The sequence below is a fragment of the Geotrypetes seraphini genome, chromosome 3 (assembly GCF_902459505.1).
Source record: "Geotrypetes seraphini chromosome 3, aGeoSer1.1, whole genome shotgun sequence".
Taxonomy (NCBI): Eukaryota; Metazoa; Chordata; class Amphibia; order Gymnophiona; family Dermophiidae; genus Geotrypetes; species Geotrypetes seraphini.
The window spans coordinates 221,646,625-221,669,629 of NC_047086.1; the positions used below are offsets into that span (position 1 = coordinate 221,646,625).

A 23,005-nucleotide genomic window follows, 5' to 3' on the forward strand; every position below is an offset into this window, starting at 1 on the left:
GGCAACTGATGATTGTGAGGAGCCGCAAACAAGTCAATTTAAGGAGTGCCCCATTGAGCAAATATGGACTGGAGAGTTGCAGAGTCAAGAGTCCATTCATGAGGTTGAAGAATTCTGCTGAGGTTGTCTGCTAGGGAATTCTTCTCTCTCTGAATGTAGACCACCTTCAAGAACAAATTGCGAGCTGTCGCCCAAGTCCAGATTTTCTGGGCTTCCTGACATAGTAGGTGAGAACCCATACCTCCTTGTTTGCTGATGAAGTATATTGCTACTTGATTGTCTGTGCAAAGGAGGAGGACTTGAGGGCGAAGAAGATGATGAAAAGCCTCGAGGGCATAAAACATCGCTCTGAGTTCTAGGAAATTGATATGAAATTTTTTCTCCATGGCGGTCCAAAATCCCTGAGTCTGAAGATCGTCCATGTGAACTCCCCAGGCATAAGGAGATGCATCCGTTGTGATGATCTTGTGATGAGGGGGTAAATAGAAAAGGAGACCTCTGAATAGATTGGAAGAGGTCATCCACCAGTGAAGCGACTGCAGAAGAGATGATGTCACATAGATATGCTGAGAAAGACGATCTGTTGCTGGAGACCACTGAGAAGCGAGAGTCTGCTGAGGTGTCTGAAGATGCTGTTTTGCCTGTGGTATGACATGAACCATCAAAGCCATGTGGCCTAGAAGAACCATCATGTGTTTGGCAGAGATGGTTTGAAGAGGAAGTAATTGTTGACACAGACGGATGAGAGTCTGGTGGAAGAAATGCTCTCATGAGAATGGTGTTGAGGATTGCCCCAATGAATTGTAGACGTTGAGTTGGAATGACATGTGATTTGGGGAAGATGACTTTGAATCCAAGAATCTGAAGAAAAGAGATGGTCTGAGAAGTTGCTTGAAGCACTTCTTGAAATTACACAGCTTTTGAATAACCAATCGTCTAGGTAAAGAAAGAGTTGAAGACCATGTAATCGGAGATAGGCGTCTACCACAATTAGGCACTTCGTGAAGATTCTTGGAGAATATGCCAGGCCGAAGGGAAGTACCTTGTGTTGGTAATGACAGCGATTGATTTGAAAACGGAGATATTTTCTGGAAGCCTGATGAATTGGAATATGTGTGTAGGCTTCCTTGAGGTCTAGGGAGCATAGCCAGTCGTTCTGATTGAGGAGAGAATATAGTAGGGCAAGAGATAACATCTTGAATTTTTCCCTTACTAAAAATCTGTTTCGAGTTCTAAGATCCAGGATGGGTCTCAGTCCTCCGGTCTTCTTGTTTGATGGGAGAGTCTGAAAATTCAGGGAATAACCCTGACGAATGATGTTGAGGACCCAAAGGTCCGATGTAATAAGTTCCCAACAACTGATGAAGAATTGGAGATGACCTCCGATAGGCTGAGGTAAATTCTGTGATATGGGAATGGTGACTATGCTCTGGAGAAACACGTCAAAAGGGCTGCGTTGGTTTTTGAGAAACAGTTTGTTGATTCTGTGGTTGTTGATGTTGCTGTTGAGGCTGTTGTCTTTGTCACTGAGGTTGAGATTGGGGCGGAGGCATAGACCTGGCAGCAAAACAATGCTGATAGGCTGGTTGTTGCCTGAAAGGTCAAGCAGGAGTGGGCTTCTTTTTGTTTTTCACTAAAGAATCCCACCTGGTTTCATGGGCGGATAGTTTTGGGGTAGTTGTATCCAAAGAAGGTCCAAAAAGTTCATCACCCAAACAAGGAGCATTAGCGAGTCGATCTTGATGGTTCACATCGAGCTCAGATACTCGAAGCCAGGTGAGATGTCGCATAGCCATGGACATAGAAGCTGCACGAGCTGTTAGTTCAAATGCATCATATATGGAACGGACCATATATTTACGTAGCTGGAACAACTCTGAAATGTAACTTTGAAAAGAAGGTAATTTTCATTTAGGAAGGTATTTTTTAAAAGTAGCAACTTGATTTACTAGATGCTTTAAATAAAAAGAAAAATGGAAATCATAGTTGCCAGATCGATTGGCAAGCATAGAATTTTGGTAAAGTCGTTTACCAAAGCGATCCATGGCTTTACCCTTTCTGCTAGGAGGCATACACACTGGCTCCTGCAAACTTTTTCAGAGTGGACTCTGCCATAAGAGATTCATGTGGTAATTGAGTTTTATCAAATCCTGGTATATAAGGAATCAAATTTGCGAGGAGCCATTGGGATTGTTAAAGGAGTTTCTAAGTTTTTATAAAAAGTCTCCCTTAAGATATCATGTAATGGGAGCTTGAGAAACCCTTTAGGTGGTTGCTCATAATCTAAAGCATCTAAAAATTGTTTAGATCTTTTAGAATCAGTTTCAAGTGGTATGGACAAAGACTCTGACATATCCTTTAAAAATTTTGAAAATGAAGCCTTGTCAGGTTTCCCAGCAGGTTCCTGAGAAGAAAGGTGATTAGAATCATCTTCTGAAGAAATATCCTCATCGTCAGAAAGTAGAGGTTCTTCAGAATCTCCCCAGAGATCAGGATCATGGGTTGATGGAATCTGGTGCCGAGTACTGGCTGTCGAGGAGTCGAGATTCTTAAGCTTCTGTAAAGCCTTACCCGACTTTACTGACACCGTCTCAGGAGATGTATGATAAGACGATAGGTGTCGAGATGTTTGTGACATAAATTCCTTAACTAATCTGGGCGGGGGGACCAATGGTGATTCTGAAATAATCGGTGTCGATGTCAACTCCGAGACAATCGGTGCCGAAGTGTAAAGCTCAGACCGAACTGGGACTGACATTGGAGGCGCTGGTGTCACCATTACGGGAAGTAAAAGTTGTAACTGCTCCCATAACTCATACTGCAGCAATTCTCTAATTTGCTGTTTCAGCGAGTGCACTGGTACCGCTGGCTTTTTTGCCGGTACCATGGGTGCTGTTCTGCGCTCCAGAGATGAGGAGGCTGATGACGAGGCATTCACCTCAATCAAAGCTGAGCGTTTCTTAGAGCGCCTCGAGGTTGGCAGGACTTGGCTCACTGCAGCAGAGACCTGAGGGCCCGAAGGGGTGGGGGAAGGCTTCTTAGCCAGCTTACCCACTGGTAGCGACGCCAAGGAGGATTCCAGCAACGCTGAAACATGCGGCGTCGACTTCAATGTGGGTGCCGATGTCAGGGCTGGTGTCGACTCACCCTCCATAGAGGGACCAAAAAGAATAAGTTGTTGAATTTGATGGTTTTTTAACATTCGCTTTTGAAGTGAAGAGCAACATGTGCAAGTTTCAGCCCAGTGCTCTGGCCCCAGACACTGAAGACACCAGCGGTGCGGGTCTGTGATGGAAATAGGGTGAGCACAGTGACTGCACTTTTTAAACCCCGTTTGAGGTCAGGACATTGAGGGAAAAACCGCCTCAGCAAAATCAAAGGTCGAGGCTGAGGAAGTCGAACAGCGGGCTGAACGCGCGCGAGAAAAAGTTAAAAAAATTTTTCTAATTCTTTATTCATTTTTCATCTTACATCAAATACACAATATTACATCCTTTGAAACTTTTGCACAATCACTTGAAAGAAACAATAAAGAAAAAGAAACCTATGACTAAAAAGTCAAAAAAGAAAACCGCAAGAGCGGGAAGGCAGCGAAAAATACTAGGAGTCGTTAATGAGCGACTTCTTAGCTCCGCAGAAACTAGAAAACTGAGGGACCGCACACCCTATGTCGGGCAGGAAAGCACTCGCGTATGCGCGGTTCAGGCTATCGCAAACTTTCTAAAGATTTAAAGTGGCAATACACTTTTAAAGTGGTCCATACCAGGCTCTGTTGGTGATGTTACTTATTTGTGAGAATATGCTGCCTGCTTGTCCTGGGATAAAGATTAATACCTAGGTGTAATGGATTTGTTGCATCTGAACACATTTCTCTGGATTTGCTGTGTAGATTACGAATCCCCAACACCCACAATTTTGGGCCACAGAGGAGTTTTCCCCATACCACATCACTGTTCATTCAGTACCGTAAGGTATACTCACCATGATGGAAGAGCTTGAAATAGGATTCTCTCTCTTAGGATTTATGGGAGACAGCAAGTGTTCAAACAGCAGACGGAACAGAGGAAACAAAAGACTTGGGTTCCCTATGAAATACTCACTTGGTCATTGGGCTCCTGATTCTTGGATAGCGGGGAGTCCGAATCCAGGGAACTACTTTCTCCAGTTGGATTTTAGGGTCCTTTGGGATCCACCAGCCATAATTTTGAGCAGTGGTGAGTGGGGGTCTATACATCTCAGTTGTTGCTAGAAAAGAAAACAAATGTCGATACCTTTCTTGTAGGTTGATGTCATTCTAGAGATAAAGGGCTAGATTCACTAAAAATAGCGATTGGATAATTTTGAAACAGCGATGGATTCACTATCTTTTTTGCATGCAAACTCCCCAACTCAATTGCTCAGTGAGCGATTGAATCGGAGAGAGCCCTGACAGTAGCGACAGGAGAAGCAGCCTCCTGTAACTGCTGTCAGGACTTCTGCCGGCTTTTTTTAATTTTTTTTAATGGGCCAGATATTTTGCGTGTATTACAACAAAGCGCTCAATCGCTTCCCCCCCCTCCCTGAACCCCCCAAAATGGCAGAAGGGATGCCGACTCCCTCCTGTCATCGGCGCCCCCCTACCGTACTCTAAAATATGGCAGGAGGAATACCAACTCCCTCCTGCCATTGAGCCGACTCCTTTCCTCCCCCTCCCCCAAATCAAACGGCAGGAGGGAGGCCCACTCCCTCCTGATACTGGACGCGGTCCCCTGCTCCCTGCCCCCCTCTCCATACCTCTAAAAGTTGGGAGCAGGGAGGTGCCCAGTCCCTCCTGCTCCTCCAATGAACTGCGGGTCTGGAAGAGCCTAAGGCCCTGATTGGATCAGGCGCCTCAGGCTCCTCCTTTGGGAAAGGCCTGAGGCGCCTGTGCCAATCAGGGACTTCCTTAGGGATGAGCCTAAGGAAGTCCCTGATTGGCCATTGTTTTGCTACTCCCTAAGGAAGTACCTGATTGGCTCAGGCGCCTCAGACCCCTCCCAAGTTCGTTGTAGGAGTCCAGAGGAGCAGGTGGGATTGAGCACCCCTCCTGCTCCCAACATTTAGAGGGAGGGGCAGCGGGGGTCCACGTCTGGTGGCAGGAGGGAGTGGACATCTCTCCTGCCATTTGTTTTAGCCCATTAAAAAAATGGAAAAAAAATCTTTTATCTTTGGTAACACAGTTACTGAGAGGTCTACAGCAATTGGGTTCATCTTGTCGTTTTGTGGTCAGAGAACGCACAATCTTAAAAAGTGTTGCTGAATTTTTTGCCATTGATATTTTTTTGGAGTAATAATTGGATTTTGCCTCAGTTATTTTAGTTTTATAGAAAATTGTATGTTCCTTATAAAGACTGAAGTTGTCTAAAGATTTGTCATGCCTCCAACGCCTTTCTAAAGATCGCAGTTGTTTTTTAATTAGTTTAAGTTCAGCTGCACAATCCCCCCTTGGGTAGTGAAGGCCATGTACACCCAGTTGGCCCTTTTGAAACCTCTGCCAAGAAGATCCAACATGCAAAAATAACAGAATTATCTATTAACAGACTACTAAAAAGCAATGAATAATCATCCAGGAATACTGGGCATGGTTGCAAGGCAATAAGCAGAAGTGCTGAGACTACAGGGGACTGATTGGGAAAATGTAGTTACTTACCTGTAAGAGAAGTTATCTGTGGACAGCAGGATTTATTTATTTATTCAATTTTCTATACCATTCTCCTCAGGGAGCTCAGAACAGTTTACATGAGTTTATTCAGGTATTCAAGCATTTTTTTCCTGTCTGTTCTGGTGGGCTCACAATCTATCTAATGTACCTGGGGCAATGGGGGGATTAAATAACTTGCCCAGGGTCACAAGGAATAGAATGGGTTTTTGAACCCACAACCTCAGGGTGCTGAGGCTGTAGCTTTAACCACTGCACCACACCCAGCCACATATGGATGACATCATCCAATGGCACCGTGGACTAATAGCTCTCCTAAAGCTCAGAAGAGCCTTTTTCCAGGCTCCTCTGAGCATGTGCAGGTCATCCCAAACTCCCCTCCATATCCGTTTCCTCTCCAGTCAGCCCTTTAGCTATGGGCAGGTTCATCCAAGAGGGGAGGTGGGTGGGTTTGTGTGGCTGACTTATCCTGCTGTCCACAGAGAACTCCTGTTACAGGTAAGTAACTACATTTTCTCCATGGACAAACAAGCTAAATCCAAATCTCTATGCCTAAGGTTTGGTGGTTTCCATGGGCTTCATTGGACTCCATTCAGCTAGGCAGTGGTTATGCAAATTTGTAATATCCAGAGCAAACATCTAAATGCAGTGAAGAAGGTGAGAAGAAATCCCCCATCCGTTTTTTTTGTATGTGAGAGAGTCCCAGCGAGATTCTGTGGACAATTTGCAGATGTGTTGGGGTGTTGTAAATGAGGCCATGCCCTGATCGAAGGAATTTTGTCAGCTGATGTATTGGAGCTTTTGTATTAGAAAAACTTTGTACCCTGTGTGAAGCAAGTTAGGGAGAACATGAAAGTTGACATGCAGGTCTGAGTGAAGGTCCATCAAGCCCCATCTCCTGTTTTCCCCCATGGCCACTCCAGGTCAAGAGTACCTGGTAAGCTCCCTAGGGAGTAAAACAGATCTTGTGCTGCTTATCCTAAGAAAAATTGGTGGGTTTCCCCAGGTTCATCTTCATCTTAGGCATGGCTTATGGCCCTTTAGGTTATGGGATTTAGCTAATCCCATTTTTTTTCTTTTTTACAAGGCTAACTGCTTTCCTTGCACTCTCTGGCAATGAAATCCAGAGTTTGGTACCAGGAAGACTGGAGCGTCGTAACTTCATTGCTTGTGGAGATGTACTGATGGCATTGGCATTAGGGGGTCGTTTGTAGTCCCCTACATACCGATATTCATAGCTCTTAAGCTTTATGGAAGTTTTGATCTCCCTCATCTTGTGGTGCAATCAGCCCAATATACATATTACATACTGTCTGGAAAGGCTTAAGAGACTCCTTGTCAGTTTTCACGTAGTAAGTATTGATCCCAGGCCCAGTATTTTTGGAAACAAGTGATTCCCCTTTGTCCATTCCGCTCTACTCAGAGGAGCCTAAGGGTAAGGACACAGAGGATTTTAGGAATAAAAAGGGGGGGGGGGGCACACTGGTTCAAGCTATTTACAGAATATGGACCAGGTACTTTCTTGGATTGTAAAGCTTCCTGATGCAAGGGCTTAGAGCCAGAGTGGCTGAGGGCTGTCCAGGTATGAGAATGTACGTGTCAGATCTGTGGGTGCTTAAGCACCCCCACTATAAGGCAACCTCATCTACTGTGACCTGCACATTCACCTGTGTACAATTTTATTTTTTTGTGTGTGTGCACCCCATCTATTTTGAAGAACTTGGTTCCTATAAGAACATAAGATTTGCCTCTGCTGGGTCAGACCAGAGGTCCATCGTGCCCAGCAGTCCGCTCACGTGGCGGCCCTTAGGTCATAAACCAGTTTCCTATTTGAATCTAGCCTTACCTGCGTACGTTCTGGTTCAGCAGGAACTTATCTAACCCTTTCTTGAATCCCTGGAGGGTGCTTTCCCCTATAACAGCATCTGGAAGAGCGTTTCAGATTTCTACCTCTCTCTGGGTGAAGAAGAACTTCCTTACATTTGTACAGAATCTATCCCTTTTTAACTTTAGAGAGTGCCCTCTTGTTCTCTCCACCATGGAGAGGGTGAACAATCCCTCTTTCTCTACTAAGTCAATTCCCTTCAATATCTTGAATGTTTCGATCACGTCCCCTCTCAGTCTCCTCTTTTCAAGGGAGAAGAGGCCCAGTTTCTCTAATCTCTCACTGTACGGTAACTCCTCCAGCCCCTTAACCATTTTAGTCGCTCTTCTCTGGACCCTTTCGAGTAGTACTGTGTCCTTTTTCATGTATGGCGACCAGTGTTGGACGCAGTATTCCAGGTGGAGGTGCACCATGGCCCAGTACAGCAGCATGACAACCCTCTCAGATCTGTTTGTGATCCCCTTCTTAATCATTCCTAGCATTCTGTTTGCCCTTTTTGCCGCCACCACACATTGCGCGGACAGCTTCATTGACTCCCAAGTCTCTTTCCTGGGGACTCTCTCCGAGTATAGCACCGGACATCCTGTATTCGTGCATATGATTTTTGTTACCGACATGCATCACCTTGCACTTATCCATGTTGAACCTCATTTGCCATTTCGCAGCCCATTCCTCGAGTGTGTTTATGTCTTGTAGGTCTTCACAATCGTTCTGTGTCCTCACTGCTCTGAATAATTTTGTATTGTCTGCAAATTTAATCACCTCACTCATCGTACCAATTTCCAGGTCGTTTATAAATATGTTGAAGAGCATAGGCTCGAGCACCGAACCCTGCGGCACCCCACTCGTGACGCTGTTCCAATCCGGTTAATCATTTAATTGCTAAAGCTGCATCTTATCAACATTTTAGGAAGTTGTTGAAAACTTACTTATACGATAAATTTTTGTAAGATTAAGATTTGTACTTTGCTGAAATTACTCTATCTCTTCAAATTGTAAACCGCATAGATCTAGAGGGTATTGGGCATACAAATAAATTTTTATATTATGCTATTTGTTTTTCCTGCCACAATTCAAATTTATGACCAATGGGGGACCTACTGGGAGGAGTTGCCAGTGAGAGCAGGCATTGCCAGAGACGTCCTGAGTCTCCAGAGTCATCAGGGGAAATCCTGCTATTTCAGCGTGTCCACTCCTTGGGACAGTGGAAGCTACCAGGAGGACTTACCAGTAAGAGAGGGCATTTCTAGAGATGCCCCAAGCTCCAGAGTCATCAGAGGAGATCCTATTTAGCTGTTCTTTCAGTGTGTCTGCTCCATGAAACATGGCCACGTGGCCATGTGCACATGCCCAAAGGGACATGCCCCTTTGGAGCACATGAGGCATATAGAGCATTGTACTCTGCTCAACTCTAATGGAGAAGAGCAAAGGGGGATCAAAGAAGATGTCTGCTCCACTAGCGAGAGGCCCTATGGACAAACATCTGTTAATTGCCCTGATGCTGGTGACAAAATTATCCTCTCTTCCAGAAACTTCCCTTTCATCTGGGGGTCCTACCTCTCCCCCACAACCTGTTTATAAGGAAGAACAGACTAGTACTCCAAGTTTAGGGAATATGAAGAGCCCTTCTAGGCTAATAGTGGATCAAGTCTCCTTTCCCACTGAGTGGAACTGCAATGTCTGGGACACTTAAAGGAAAATTTAATAGAAACTAGTACCTTAAGTCAATTAGCGAGTCTACTTCTATTCTACAGGAAGTTTCTCTTAAAGATATTTTTCTTGCTATAAATAAGATGGGATCAAACTTTGCAAAACAATTTGTTGCAGCAAATTTAAATGTTACAGCAAATTTACAGAGGAAGCTTCTGTTAAATTTGCTGAACATGATGAGAAGATATCTTCAATAGAACAGAATTGAATCTCAAATTAAAACACATCAAGCAGTAGTGACTTCTTCTGTGAAAGATAATCTGAGGATTCACATGCAAATGGAGATGCTGGAGAATGCTTCTAGAGGAACTAATTTAAGATTGTTTAATTTTGTTGTTATTCATTATCCCTCTGCTAGGGAGTTTTTCAAAATTTATGTAAAGACATTATATTGTCCTGGATGAAAATGATATAGTAAATACATTTTAAGTACCACGTGGTTCTAGAACAGCTGCACAAGAGGGAGAGACTGATAATATAAGTATTCCAGATAGCTTTGATCTTACTAAATTTTTGGAATTATCTCATTATTCTATAACTAAGAGATCTACTTTATTGGTGACATCTTCTGGTCAGAAGATTATGTTGTTCCCAAACGTATCCAGACAAACTCAAGTGCAGTATAAGGCCTTCTTGTTGCTAAAGCCTAAGGAAGAGGCACATTTTTCCTACAGTTTCCCTGTAAATGTCTGGTTACACTAGGAATTAATTCATATGTCTTTTCTGATCCATCTCATTTGGAAACTTTTTTCTTAGATAAAAAAGAAATTTCCTCAAATTGATAAGTTTTACAGGTTAAATAAGGAATGTTTAAAAGCTGCCAGACTTGCTTTGGCACAGTGTTGGTGTACTCACCGGGTGCCTCCTCTTCCAAAGGTTTATTCTCGTGTGGATTATTTACATTTAATGTCTCATCTTACTGCATTGAAGCATAATACGCTTTTAGCTTATCATAAGGTTTGGGACCCATATCTTCTCAGTCCCCAACCCAGTCCTCAGGGTACACCTAGTCCTATCAGGTTTTCAGGATATCCACAATGAATATGCATGAGGACTGGGTTGGGGAATGGCTGCATTAGACTGCAAGGCCTTTGGAAACAGAAAAATGCTCCCTTTCAGCTACAACTGAAAAAAAGGCATGAGCTAAATCCTAAATCCCTTCTCCTTTCCCCTTCCTTCTTTAGGGCATGGGATATCCATACTATGGATTGATATAGAGACATTTAATAAAATGTTCTACTTAATAATGGTATACTGCTGTTCTTTAACTCATAATGGACAATTTAAACACGTGGCATCTTCACCTACATGTATTGATCTGATAGCGTTTCACTATTTCCTTATATTTCTCAAGACTGCCTCGGTGCAGGGAGCTGTCCAGTGCGCCTTCTGTGGGGTTGACAGGTGGCAGCTTGTGTGGAATCAATTGCTTTTCTGTGAGTTCCTCTCCTGAAAGGAAAAACCAGCATAAAAGAATGGACAGTGACTATAAATAAACAGACTCAGACTGACCTTCCCTAAAACATTTCATTGGCAGTAGCTCACTGAGAACCTGAACTATTAGGTATTCTGGCTGGCAGCTGCTGGCCGAAATCATACAAACAATGGCGTAATTGCCTGGCATAGTTCTTTCAGCAATTAAGAATCTGATAATTCTGGTGGAATAGTCTCACAAGATGTATCATATTAGCCCACATTTAAGATGTCCCCAAATTATTTATTTATTTAAAAAAAATTTTCATCGCTTAAAGCCTAAGAAAACAAATTGAAAAGTACACATTTATAATGTGACAAAATGGTGTTTCTCCTCCATCCACTTGCAAACTCATGGTCTCTTCAGAGACTGAGTATGAGAAGACAAAGTGTGTGTCATTAGAATCACAGAGACTCTATGAGGTGTGTATGTGTGCACACAGATGCAGGAACAACAGCCAGGTAGAAGGACATTTGGCCAATGAACATCAGTACAAGTAGTATGATTTCCAAAAATGTTATCTTCTATAATAAAACCCTAAGCGCGCATGCGCACTTACAATGCCGTGATCCCTGCCGCCGTGATGTGTGCTTCCATGCTGCACATGCGCACTGCCTGCCTTCTGCCCTGATCTCCGATGCCGGCTGACTTCCTACGCTGCTGCTGCCAGGACACCTCTTCTCACCCCCGGACCAGCAAACACAGTAGCTGCAGTTTCATCTTGCAGCCACGGGGCATTTGCTAGGCCACTAGCCCATTTCGATAATGCAAGGTGGGCCGGCCTAGCAAAAGCCCCGAGGCTGCCTGGGCTAGCGGATGCTGGACAGGGGGAGCAGGGAAAGGCAAAAGGGTACTACTGGACAGGGGGAGCAGGGAAGGGATGCTTCTGGACAGGGGGAAGGTAAAAGGAAGGGAGAAGGCCTGCTGCTGGACAGGAGGGAGGTACAACGAAGAGAGAAGGCCTGCTGCTGGACAGGGGGAGCAGTGAAGGGGTGCTGCTGGACAGGTATTGAAGGACAGGGGAGCAGGGAAGAGATGCTGCTGGACAGGGGGGATATAAAATGAAGGGAGAAGGGCTGCTGCTGGACAGGGGGAGCAATGAAGGGGTGCTGCTGGACAGGGGGAGGTAAAAGGAAGGTAGAAGGGCTACTGCTGGACAGGGGGGAGCAGGCAAGGGGTGGTGGTGGACAGCCAAGGAAAGAGAGACAGCGGCCAAGGAGAGAGAGAGAGAGAAAGAAAGACAGACACACATCTATTCTAGCACCCGTTAATGTAATGGGCTTAAAGACTAGTTGAAACATAAAGACCTGTCACAGCCACGGTTTGGCAAATGCTTGCTTCAAGAGAAAATAATTGCTTCTTTCCAGATACCTCGATCTGAAATGTCACCTATCCTTGCCAATTCATACATTTGATTTAGTAGCTACAGGTTATTAAAAAAGTTGGGATTGCAGACAAGAGTTCCTTTCTAATTTTTATCTCACCAACTGAGGAAGCGCAGACTGTGCAAGACTTTTTAGACATAACAACTCTTTTTTTCTGTTGTGTACTGTGTAGTCATACATATCAGATTAATGTATCTGGGAAGAAACATTTAGATACCCCTGATGCAAACAGTTACCAAAACAAGGACATGTTGGGACTTTGTGTTTCAATAAAATTTTTGGAAGCTCTACTGATTTTCATTGGCCAAATGTTCCTCCACCCATGGTATGTTGCCAAGCCTATCAATTCTATGTGTATTTACAGAGAGAGAACCTCCCTAATAGGTGCCATCACTTGGGTAAAATACACCTAAAAATATATGAATACAATAGTCTTTTTCTACCCTCTTTCTCCCTCCCCCATATAACAATTTCCATTCCCCCATCTTTTTTCCCCTTTCAATTGCCTTGAGCCTTGGTCTTCTCTTCCAGTCCTCCAGGGCTTCCAGAAAGCCCTAAAGAATATGCATAAGAGAAAATTGCATACTACTCCATGAGTATGCAAATCTCTCTCATATATTAGAGATTCCTGAAAATTTGTCCTATTTGCAGCTCGTGAGCACATGGAGTGAATACCACAGGGCTATATTTACTAAAGTGTGCTACTGTGTTAGTGTGTGCTATTAGAAAATACTTAAAAAGATATCTTAAAACGAGAGGTGGGTTGCCTGAGGTCATTCCCTGCACCAGGCTATGATCGTATTATTAATTGTTCCACAAAAATGATTTTTGTAATTAAAATTTTTAAATGTGTAGGAGGAACCATCAGTGTGAGGTTGTAAGCTCAAAAGAGCCAACTCCAGAGGAATCGCTATTGCTCAATAACGCAACCAAAGGCAGGGCATAATAGACCAGCCACACACCATCATCAGTTACTCCCGTCGTGGGAAAATGCAGTGAAGCAAATCAAATAAGTGAAATACAATGTGCTAAAATTAGAATACTAATGTACAGTATTTCATAGCCCATGTGCAAAGCTGAGCCCCCATTTTAGCCACAACCCGTAGACCCAACAGCAGACAAATTTCAAAAACAATGATGAAGTACTTAGCTGGAATCAGTAAATGCAATGCCAGGATAAAGATAAAATCCATTCATTCCACTGTCAAGTTTCAGCAAAGGTCCAACCAAGCTGGGTTTCAGGCAAATGCCCCTTCATCAGGGACTGAACGCGATTGAAAAAAAAAATGCCGTTGAGCTTGGGTATGTGCGGGCAGGCAAAGTGTATAAGGGAGTCAGTGAAGTGATTTAAGGAGAGAGGTAATGTGAGTGTAGCAAGGTTGATAGAAGATGAGGCGTGCAGCAGAGTTTTGCACAGATTGTAGGAGGAGAGGGAGTACAGAAGGAGACTAGCTGGAAGCAGATGGAAAAATTATGTTCTTACCTGTTAATTTTCTTTCCTCTAGACGCAGCAGATGAATCCAGAGACTAGTTGGATAGCACACATCTACCAGCAGGTGGAGATAGAGAACTGATTAACAGGTGGTCCTATTGGTTGGCACTCCCCCTGTATCTCCAGTATTGCTCCTTGCCCAAGCAGTCAAAACCAGAAATATGGTCAACATGTAAAAAACTTCTTTCCCAATAACAAATTGCAAAGGCAACATTAGAGAAAACAACTACCAACTATAACAAAACTCCAGCAACACAGAAAACAGAAACAGAGAACCAATAGCCAGAAAGGGTGGGGCTCTGGATTCATCTGCTGCGTCTAGAGGAAAGAAAATTAACAGGTAAGAACATAATTTTTCCTTCCTCAGCAACAGCAGCAGATGAATTCAGAGACTAGTGGGATGTAGGAAAGCAATCCTCATTCAGGGTGGGAAGCGAACGCCACCTCTGCAATAACCGACGCACCAAAGATAGCATCTGCACACACCACCACATCCAACCGGTAATGCTTAGAAAAAGTGTTCTTAGAAGACCAAGTAGCTGCTCGACAAATCTCCTCCAAAGAAAAACCTCTGGACTCCGCCCAAGAAGTAGCCAGCACTCTAGTGGAATGAGCATGAAGCCTGTCCGGCAACCTTGCTTACCTGAAGACAAGTAAGCGGAAGCAATGGTTTCCTTGACCCATCAAGCAATGGAAGCCTTAGACGAAGCCAAACCCTTGTTGCGGCCCGTGAATAACACAAAGAGGTGATCCGAATGGCGAAAGTCGTTAGTAAGGCTGAGATAATGGAGAAGTATCCTACGTACATCTAGGAACTGCAGTGAAGAGAACTTCTCCCCCCAATCCTCTTTCTGGAAGACTGGAAGAAAGAGACTGGTTAACATGAAAGGCTGATACCACTTTAGGAAGAAACGATGGAACAGTCCTCACAGAAACCCCCAAATCTGAAATGCGCAAAAAAGGATCTCTACAAGACAACGCCTGCAACTCAGACACCCGTCTGGCCGAAGCCATGGCATCAAGAATATCGCTTTCAACATTACATCCTTCAAAAGTTGCATTCAACAATGGCTCAAAGGGAGGCTTCTGCAACCCCCCAAGGACCACGTTAAGACTCCACTCCGGACAAACCTTCTTAATAGGGGGACGAATATGTTGCACCCCTTTCAGAAATCGAATCATATCAGGTTGTGACGCAAGGGAAGAACGAGCCACGCGGCCTCTGTAACAAGCTATAGCGGCTACTTGAACCTTAACAGAATTATAGGCCAATCCCTTGGCAACTCCCTCCTGAAGAAAGGAAAGGATGCAAGAGAGAGAAGCCTGGAAAGTGGATAGACCCTGAGCAGAACACCAAGAATTGAAAACCCTCCAGACTCTAGCATACGAGGCAGAAGTAGACCTCCTTTTGGCCTGGAGAAGAGTGGAAATAACCGGCTCTGAATATCCCTTACGTCTCAGTCGCGACCTTTCAAGAGCCAGGCCGTAAGACCAAAGTGGGACGGATTTTCCATGCATATCGGACCTTGAGTGAGCAAGTCTGGAGTCACGGGAAACGTTAACCGATCGCTCGTCGAAAGATGCATCAGGTCCGCATACCAAGGACGACTCGGCCAATCCGGAGCTACCAGTATCACCGTGCCCGTAAAGTGAGTGATGCGATATAGTACCCGACCTATCATCGGCCAAGGAGGAAACACATAAAGGAGACAACTCGGAAGCCATGGAAGAGCCAAAGCGTCTACCCTCTCGGACGCCAGTTCCCTGCGTCTGCTGAAGAACCGAGGCAGTTTTGCATTTCAATATGAGGCCATGAGATCCATCTCCGGAAGACCCCTCTGAATTATCAGGTCGAATGCCCGAGCAGAGAGTTCCCATTCCCCGGGATCCAGAAGATTTCTACTGAGAAAGTTGCCTGAACATTTGCCTGTCCCGCAATGTGCGCAGCCGAGAGAAGAGGAAGATGAACCTCTGCCCACTGAAGCAGCATCATAGCTTCGCTGGCCAATTGAGGACTTCGTGTACCTCCTTGCTGGTTGACATAAGCCACTGCCGTGACATTGTCCGAAAAGACCCTCGTCAGACGGTCCTGAAACGCGAGAAGCGCTAGCCTGATCACTCTCAACTCCACCATATTGATAGACCACTGAGCCTCCTCCTGAGACCAGACCCCCTGCGCTGAAGATTGAAGGCACTGAGCTCCCCATCCCAGCAGACTAGCGTCCGTTGTAACTATGATCCAGTCCAGTGTTGCAAGTGGCATCCTTTTGAACAGATTGATCTCGCAGAGCCACCATTGCATGCTGAGCACTGCCTGAGACGTCCACCGAAGACGACGACTGTAGTCCGGAGACCACCGGGAGAGAAGGGACTGCTGCAAGGGTCACATGTGGAAGCGAGCCCAGGGAACCACCTCCAGAGCCATCACCATCGACCCCAGAACTTGCACTTAATCCCAAACCCTTGGCCTGGGCGACCGGAGAAGCAGACGAACCTGAGATTGCAATTTCACTCCCCGGTCTTTGGGGAGAAACACCTTCCCCAAACTTGTGTCGAAATGCACCCCCTGATGCTCCAATTATTGGGAAGGGGTAAGAGAGCTCTTTGGAAAATTGATGACTCACCCCAAAGATTGGAGAAGAGAGATCACTCTTTGGGTTACTGCCAAACTCTCCTGCCTGGAAGACGCCCGATCAACCAGTCGTCCAAGTAAGGATGTAACTGAATCCCTTCCTGGAGAAGGAAAGTCGCCACTACTACCATGACCTTCGAGAACGTACGTGGAGCCGTGGCCAGTCCAAACGGCATGGCCCGAAACTGATAGTGGTGGCCAAGGATCGCGAAGCTCCTCCCTCTGCAGTCCATTGGAGAGATCAATCTACCTGCTCTTAAATATCAGCAACAGTGGGAAATCAACTGCTTTTACACCTCAGCAGCGGAACAATCCCCAACTACCAAGAGCCCACAGACCCGATCCAGCCAAGAGTGTGAGCTCCACCTCCCCTTGCAGTCCACTAGGAAGATCAACTGTTTTTTACACCTAAGCAGCAACAGGACCAGCCACCACTACCGAGAGCCCTTTGCCCTGATCCAGCCAGATAAGTAAGCTCTTCCCCCAGCATTCCGTTGGAAAAATCAATATGCTTGCTTTTAAATATCATCAGAAGTAGGAGATCAACTGCTTTTACACCTAAGCAGCACCAAGACCAGCCACCATTATCGAGAGCTTTTGTCCCAATCCAGCCAGACGTGTATGCTCTTCACCATACAATTTGTTGGAGAGATCAATCTGCCTGCTTTTAAATATCAGCAGCATTGGGAAAACAACTGCTTTTACACCTAAGCAGCAGCGGGTCCATCCGCAACCACCAAGAACCCACAGACCCGAACCTGCCAGGAATGTGAGATCCGCCCCCCCTACAATCCGATAAGAAGATCAACTGTTTTTACACCTAAGCAGCAATAGGACCAGCCGCCACTACCGGGAACCCTTTGCCACGTTCCAGCCAGACATATAAGATCTTCCCCCAGCATTCCATTGGATAGATCAATCTACCTGCTTTTAACTATCAGCAGCAGTGGGAGAACAACTGCTTTTACACCTAAGCAGCATTGGGACCAACCGCAACTACCAAGAGCCCATAGACCAGATCATGACAGGAGTGTGAGCTCCACACCTCCTGCAGTCCGCTAGGAAGATCAACTGCTTTAACACCTAAGTAGCAGCAAGACCAGCTGCCTATAATAGGAGCCCTTGCCCCGATCCAGCCAGGCATGTGAGCTCCTCCCCCTATATCCCGTTTAAGAGATCAATCTACCTGCTTTAAATATCAGCAGAAGTAGAAAAACAACTGCTTTTACATACAAGCAGCAGCGAGACCTACCGCAACCACCAAGAGCCCACAGACCCGATCCTGCCAGGAATGTGAACTCCTCTCCCTGCAGTCCATTGGAGAGATCAATCTACCTGCTTTTAAATATCAGCAGCAGTGGAGATCAACTGCTTTTACACCTAAGCAGCAACAAGACCAGCCACAACCACCGAGAGCACACAGACCCGATCCTACCAAGAGTGTGAACTCTTCCCCCCATGCAATCCGCTAAGAAGATCGACTGTCGGCTCCGGGCGGCTTTCCCGCAGAGAAGAGAATCCTGCATTCACCGTGGGCCTCATCTGGGGCAGCCTCCTTGGAGCGGCTGGGGCACGGGCAGTGTGTCTGGGAGGAAATGCATGGATGGGAGAACATCGCAGGGGAGGAGACATAGGCATCCTGGGACTGTCGGCCAAGTCTCTTCCCTGAAGAAGCCCTTTCTGGAAACGTCAATCGCTCCTCCTAAACTTACTTGCTCCACTTCATCACTGACGCTGAAACCGTGGATTGAAGACAAAGTTTTATTTTATTTTTCTTTCCAGCTTATGATTTATCTTTAATCTTATCTATTGTTTTGCCTTTTGTCTTTGTTTTGTTCTATTTCTATCATTTAAATTTCTCCAGAATTCTACTGTTCAACGGCTCCCCCTTCTGCTTCTATTCCTTTCTCTCCTCTCTTCTACCTTCCAAAGTATTTAGATCAATGCTGTCTTATTAAAATGTTTATTTTATTTTTATTTTTCCTCTAACTCTACTTTTCACTTCTCTATTACCCTCCAGGTACTTTAGTTAGATTGTGAGCCTTCGGGACAGTAAGGGAATTTTTCAAGTACCTTTCTTATTTCTAATCTTAATGTATATTTTCTGTAAACCGCTTAGAACCTAACGGATGTAGCGGTATATAAAAAATAAATTACATTACATTACATTACTTCTGATGCGGGGGCCAAATAGGAATGTGCAGATAAGCTTCCTTGAGGTCGAGCGCCGTAAGGAATTCCCCCAGCTGCACAGCCGCAATGACCGACCATACTGTTTCCATTCGGAAATGCCTGACCCATAGGAAGCGATTGACCTTCTTGAGATCTAAGACAGGACTATTTAGCCCCCTTTTTGGGCACCACAAAATAAATGGAATATCTTCCCTGCCCCCTTTCCTCCGGAGGAACGGGAATTACAGCCCCAATTTCCAAAAGAACCTGAAGGGTAACTTGCACCGATTCCCTTTAAGCCACCCCCGAACACGGGGAGACCAAGAAAGAATCTGCGACGGGAGAGGAAAATTCTAATTTGTAACCTTCTCAAATAATGTCCAATACCCACAGATCGGACGTTATCTTGGCCTACTCCATCAGATAGGAAGACAATCGACCCCCCTATGGTCACGACGGAGGGAGCTGACATCCCGTCATTGGGAACTGCGTTAGGCCGGGGTACGGGATGGTTGAGCAGGTTGGGATTTTGTAGGACGAAAGAGCACAGTTACTTACCTTAACAGGTGTTATCCAAGGACAGCAGGCAGCTATTCTCACATATGGGTGATGTCATCGATGGAGCCCGGATGCGGACACCTCACAAGCAGACTTGTTTGAAGAAACTCGAAGTTTCGAGTCGCCCGCACCTCGCATGCGCAAGTGCCTTCCCGCCAAGCACAGGGAACGTCTCCTCAGTTCAGATAGCTAGCAGAGAAGCCAACCAGGGAAGGTGGGTGGGTTGTGAGAATAGCTGCCTGCTGTCCCTGGATAACACCTGTTACGGTAAGTAACTGTGCTTTATCCCAGGACAAGCAGGCAGGTATTCTCACATATGGGTGACCTCCAAGCTAATCAGAATGGGGGTGAGAGTGTTGGCAATTTAGGAGAATAAATTTTGTAATTCTGTTTGGCCAAACTGTCCATCCTATCTGGAGAAAGTATCCAGACAATAGTGAGAAGTGAAGGTATGAACCGAGGACCAAGTAGCAGCCTTACAAATTTCCTCAATAGGTGTAGATCTGAGGAAAGCTACTGAAGCCGCCGTTGCTCTGACTTTATGGGCTGTGACTTTACTGTGAAGGGGTAATCCAGCCAGGGCATAGCAGAATGAGATACATACCGCCATCCAATTGGAGATGGTACGCTTAGAAATAGGATGTCCCAAACTTATTTGGAACGAAGGAAACAAAAAGTTGAGGAGCAGTTCTGAGTGTTTTGGTGCATTCCAAATAGAAGGCCAAAGCACGTTTACAGTCCAGAGTATGAAGAGCTACTTCTCCAGGATGAGAATGAGGCTTCGGAAAGAACACTGGAAGAACAATAGATTGGTTGAGATGAAATTCTGAGACCACTTTAGGTAGGAATTTCGGATGAGTATGGAGAACCACTTTGTCATGATGGAACACCGTGAATGGTGGGTCAGTAACTAAAGCTTGCAGCTCACTGACTCGTCGAGCAGAAGTGAGGGCAAAGAGAAATACCACTTTCCAAGTGAGATACTTCACATGAGCCTTATCAATTGGTTCAAATGGAGGCTTCATAAGTTGAGTAAGGACAACATTGAGGTCCCAAACCACAGGAGGCGGTTTGAGAGGAGGTTTGACATTGAAAAGTCCTTTCATGAATCTGGAAACCACCGGATGAGCAGAGAGGGGTTTCCCTTCAATAGGCTGATGGAAAGCCGCAATTGCACTGAGATGGACTCGGATAGATGTAGACTTGATGCCAGAATTGGATAAGTGCAAAAGGTAGTCCAAAACAGAAGATAAGGAAGAATGCTGAGGCTCCTTATGATGAGAAAAACACCATGTAGAAAATCTAGTCCATTTTTGGTGATAGCATTGCCTAGTTGTGAGCTTTCTAGAAGCCTCTAAAATGTCTCTTACAGATTGAGAAACTGAAGAGGGGTTATGTTGAGAGGTACCAAGCTGTCAGGTGTAGAGATTGCAGGTTGGGATGAAGTAGAGACCCTTGACTCTGTGTAAGCAGAGAAGAAAAAACTGGTAGAAGGTATGGCTCCCTGCTGCTGAGTTGAAGTAGAAGGGAGTACCAAGGTTGTCTCGGCCACCGAGGAGGAATCAGAATCATGGTGGCATGATCGTTCTTCAACTTGACCAGAGTCTTGAGAATGAGAGGGAATGGAGGGAATGCATAGAGGAAGAGATTCGTCCATTCCAGAAGAAAAGCATCTGCCTCGAGGCGATGAGGAGAGTATATCCTGGAGCAGAACTGAGGCAGTTTGTAGTTGTGGGGAGCCGCAAAGAGGTCTATCTGAGGCGTTCCCCACTGTGAAAAAATGTGACGAAGAGGAGAAGAATGGAGTGTCCATTCGTGAGGTTGCAGTAGACGACTCAAGTTGTCCGCCAAGCATTTTTTTTGCCCCTTGAATGTTGACATCTTTAAGGAAGGTGTTGTGGTGGATTGCCCAATCCCAAACCTCAAGAGCTTCTTGACAAAGGGAGGCAGACCCTGTTTCTCTCTGTTTGTTGACATAATACATGGCGACTTGGTTGGCCGTCCGAACGAGGACTACTGTATCGTGAAGCAGATGTTGAAAAGCCTGGAGAGCTTTGAGGCTCGTTCTGAGTTCCAACTGATTGATATGACACTGATGATCCGTTCTGGTCCAGAGGCCTTGAGTACGATCGAAGAGTCTGTCGTGAGGGCCTTCTGATGAGGGGGGTGTTTGAAAAAGCAAACCTCTGGAAAGATTGGAAGAGAGCATCTACCAATGGAAAGACTGCTTCAAAGAAGGAATGACTGTGATGTGTCGAGAAAGAGGATCGCAAACTTGCGTCCATTGGGATGCCAGAGTCCACTGAGGAATTCTGAGGTGAAGTCTGACAAAAGGAGTCACGTGTACTGTGGAGGCCATGTGACCTAGGAGTACCATCATGTGTCTCGCTGAGATGGAAGATTGGGAAGACACTGTATGATGGAGTTTAAGTAGAGCTTTCAGACGTTGCTGTGGAGGAATGCTCTGAGTTGGACAGTGTCCAGAACAGCTCCAATGAATTGTAGAGTCTGAGAGGGCTGAAGCTTAGATTTGAGAAAATTGATCTCGAATCCCAAACTTTGTAGGAACCAGGTAGTCTGTTGGGTCGCTACAATAACCCCTTGAGACGTGGAATCCTTGATGAGCCAGTCATCAAGGTAGGGAAATACCTGAAGACCATGATTCCTTAGAGCTGCTGCTACCACTACCAGGCACTTGGTGACCTGGGAGACGAGGCCAGGCCGAATGGTAGTACTCTGTATTGATAATGCAGATTCCCCATCCGAAATCTGAGGTACTGACGGGAGGCCGGATGAATGGGGATATGAGTGTAGGCCTCCTTGAGATCCAGAGACCATAACCAGTCGTTCTGTTCGAGAAGGGGATAAAGGGATACCAGGGACAACATTCGAAACTTTTCTTTGACTAGAAATTTGTTGAGAGCCCTGAGATCCAAAATGGGTCACAGATCGCCCATCTTCTTCGGTACAAGGAAGTAACGGGAGTAAAACCCCCCTGTTTTGCTGCTCCAAGGGAACTGGTTCGATGGCATGGAGACGAAGCAGAGCTTGAGCTTCCTGAAGAAGAAGGGCGGTCTGGGATGGATTGGAAGGATACTCTCTTGGAGGAAGCTCTTGTGGAATCTGAGTGAAATGAAGAGAGTATCCTTCTCTGAGGATGGTAAGCATCCAGAGGTCGGAGGTGACTGACATCCATCGGTCGTAAAAATGATGGAGTCGACCTCCTATAGGGGGAAAATGAGACAGAGTCAGAACGGTGGAGGTTATGCTGTTTTAAACAGTCAAAAAGGCTGAGAAGCCTTAGGTGCAGCAGAAGGTTAGGTTTTTGCTGCTTCTGAGGTTGCTGTTTCTTAAGAGGGCGGCGAGTGTAAGGAGCTGGCTTTGGAGCATAACGCCGTTGATAAATAAGAGTAGGGCGTGCAGGCTTGGCTGAAGCTGGCTTTGGCTTAGGTCTGACAATTGAAGCAAAAGATTTTTCATGGTCAGACAATTTCTTGGTGGCTGCCTCGATAGATTCATCAAAGAGGTCATTGCCCTCACAAGGAATGTTAGCTAAGCGGTCTTGAAGATTAGGGTCCATGTCAATGGTACGAAGCCAGGCAAGACGACACATAGCCACAGAGCAAGCAGCTGCTCAAGCAGACAACTCGAATGCATCGTAAGATGACTGGAAGAGATGCAACCGGAGTTGAGACAAAAAGCAATAACCTCTTGAAATTCATAGTGCATTTGAGTATCCAGATAATGCAAGAACTTCGGCAATAAAGAAATAAGAAATTCAAAATAAGTGATGAATTGAAAATTATAATTGAGGACTTTAGAGGACATCATAGCATTTTGATAGATGTGATGTCCGAATTTGTCCATAGTTTTCCCTTCCCTTCCAGGAGGAACGGTGGCATAAACCTTGGAAGGATGGGACCTCTTTAAGGAGGACTCGACAAGGAGGGATTGATGAGATAACTGAGTATTGTCAAATCCTTTGCGATGCAGTTTTATACCTAGAGTCTAATTTGCCTG

General features: G+C 45.4%; 1 protein-coding gene across 2 annotated transcripts in view; it reads right to left on the minus strand.

Annotated features, from left to right (window-relative positions):
* TEX49 (testis expressed 49) overlaps positions 1 to 23,005 on the minus strand; it is a 53,577-nt gene that overhangs the window by 16,565 nt on the left and 14,007 nt on the right. For both annotated transcript variants that reach the window (XM_033936362.1, XM_033936361.1), the window contains exons 2-3: positions 10,581 to 10,721; positions 4,101 to 4,245 (exon numbers count right to left, since the gene is read on the minus strand). In XM_033936362.1, coding sequence (XP_033792253.1) covers positions 4,101 to 4,245; positions 10,581 to 10,721 — 286 coding nt within the window. The remainder of the gene's footprint in view (positions 1 to 4,100; positions 4,246 to 10,580; positions 10,722 to 23,005) is intronic.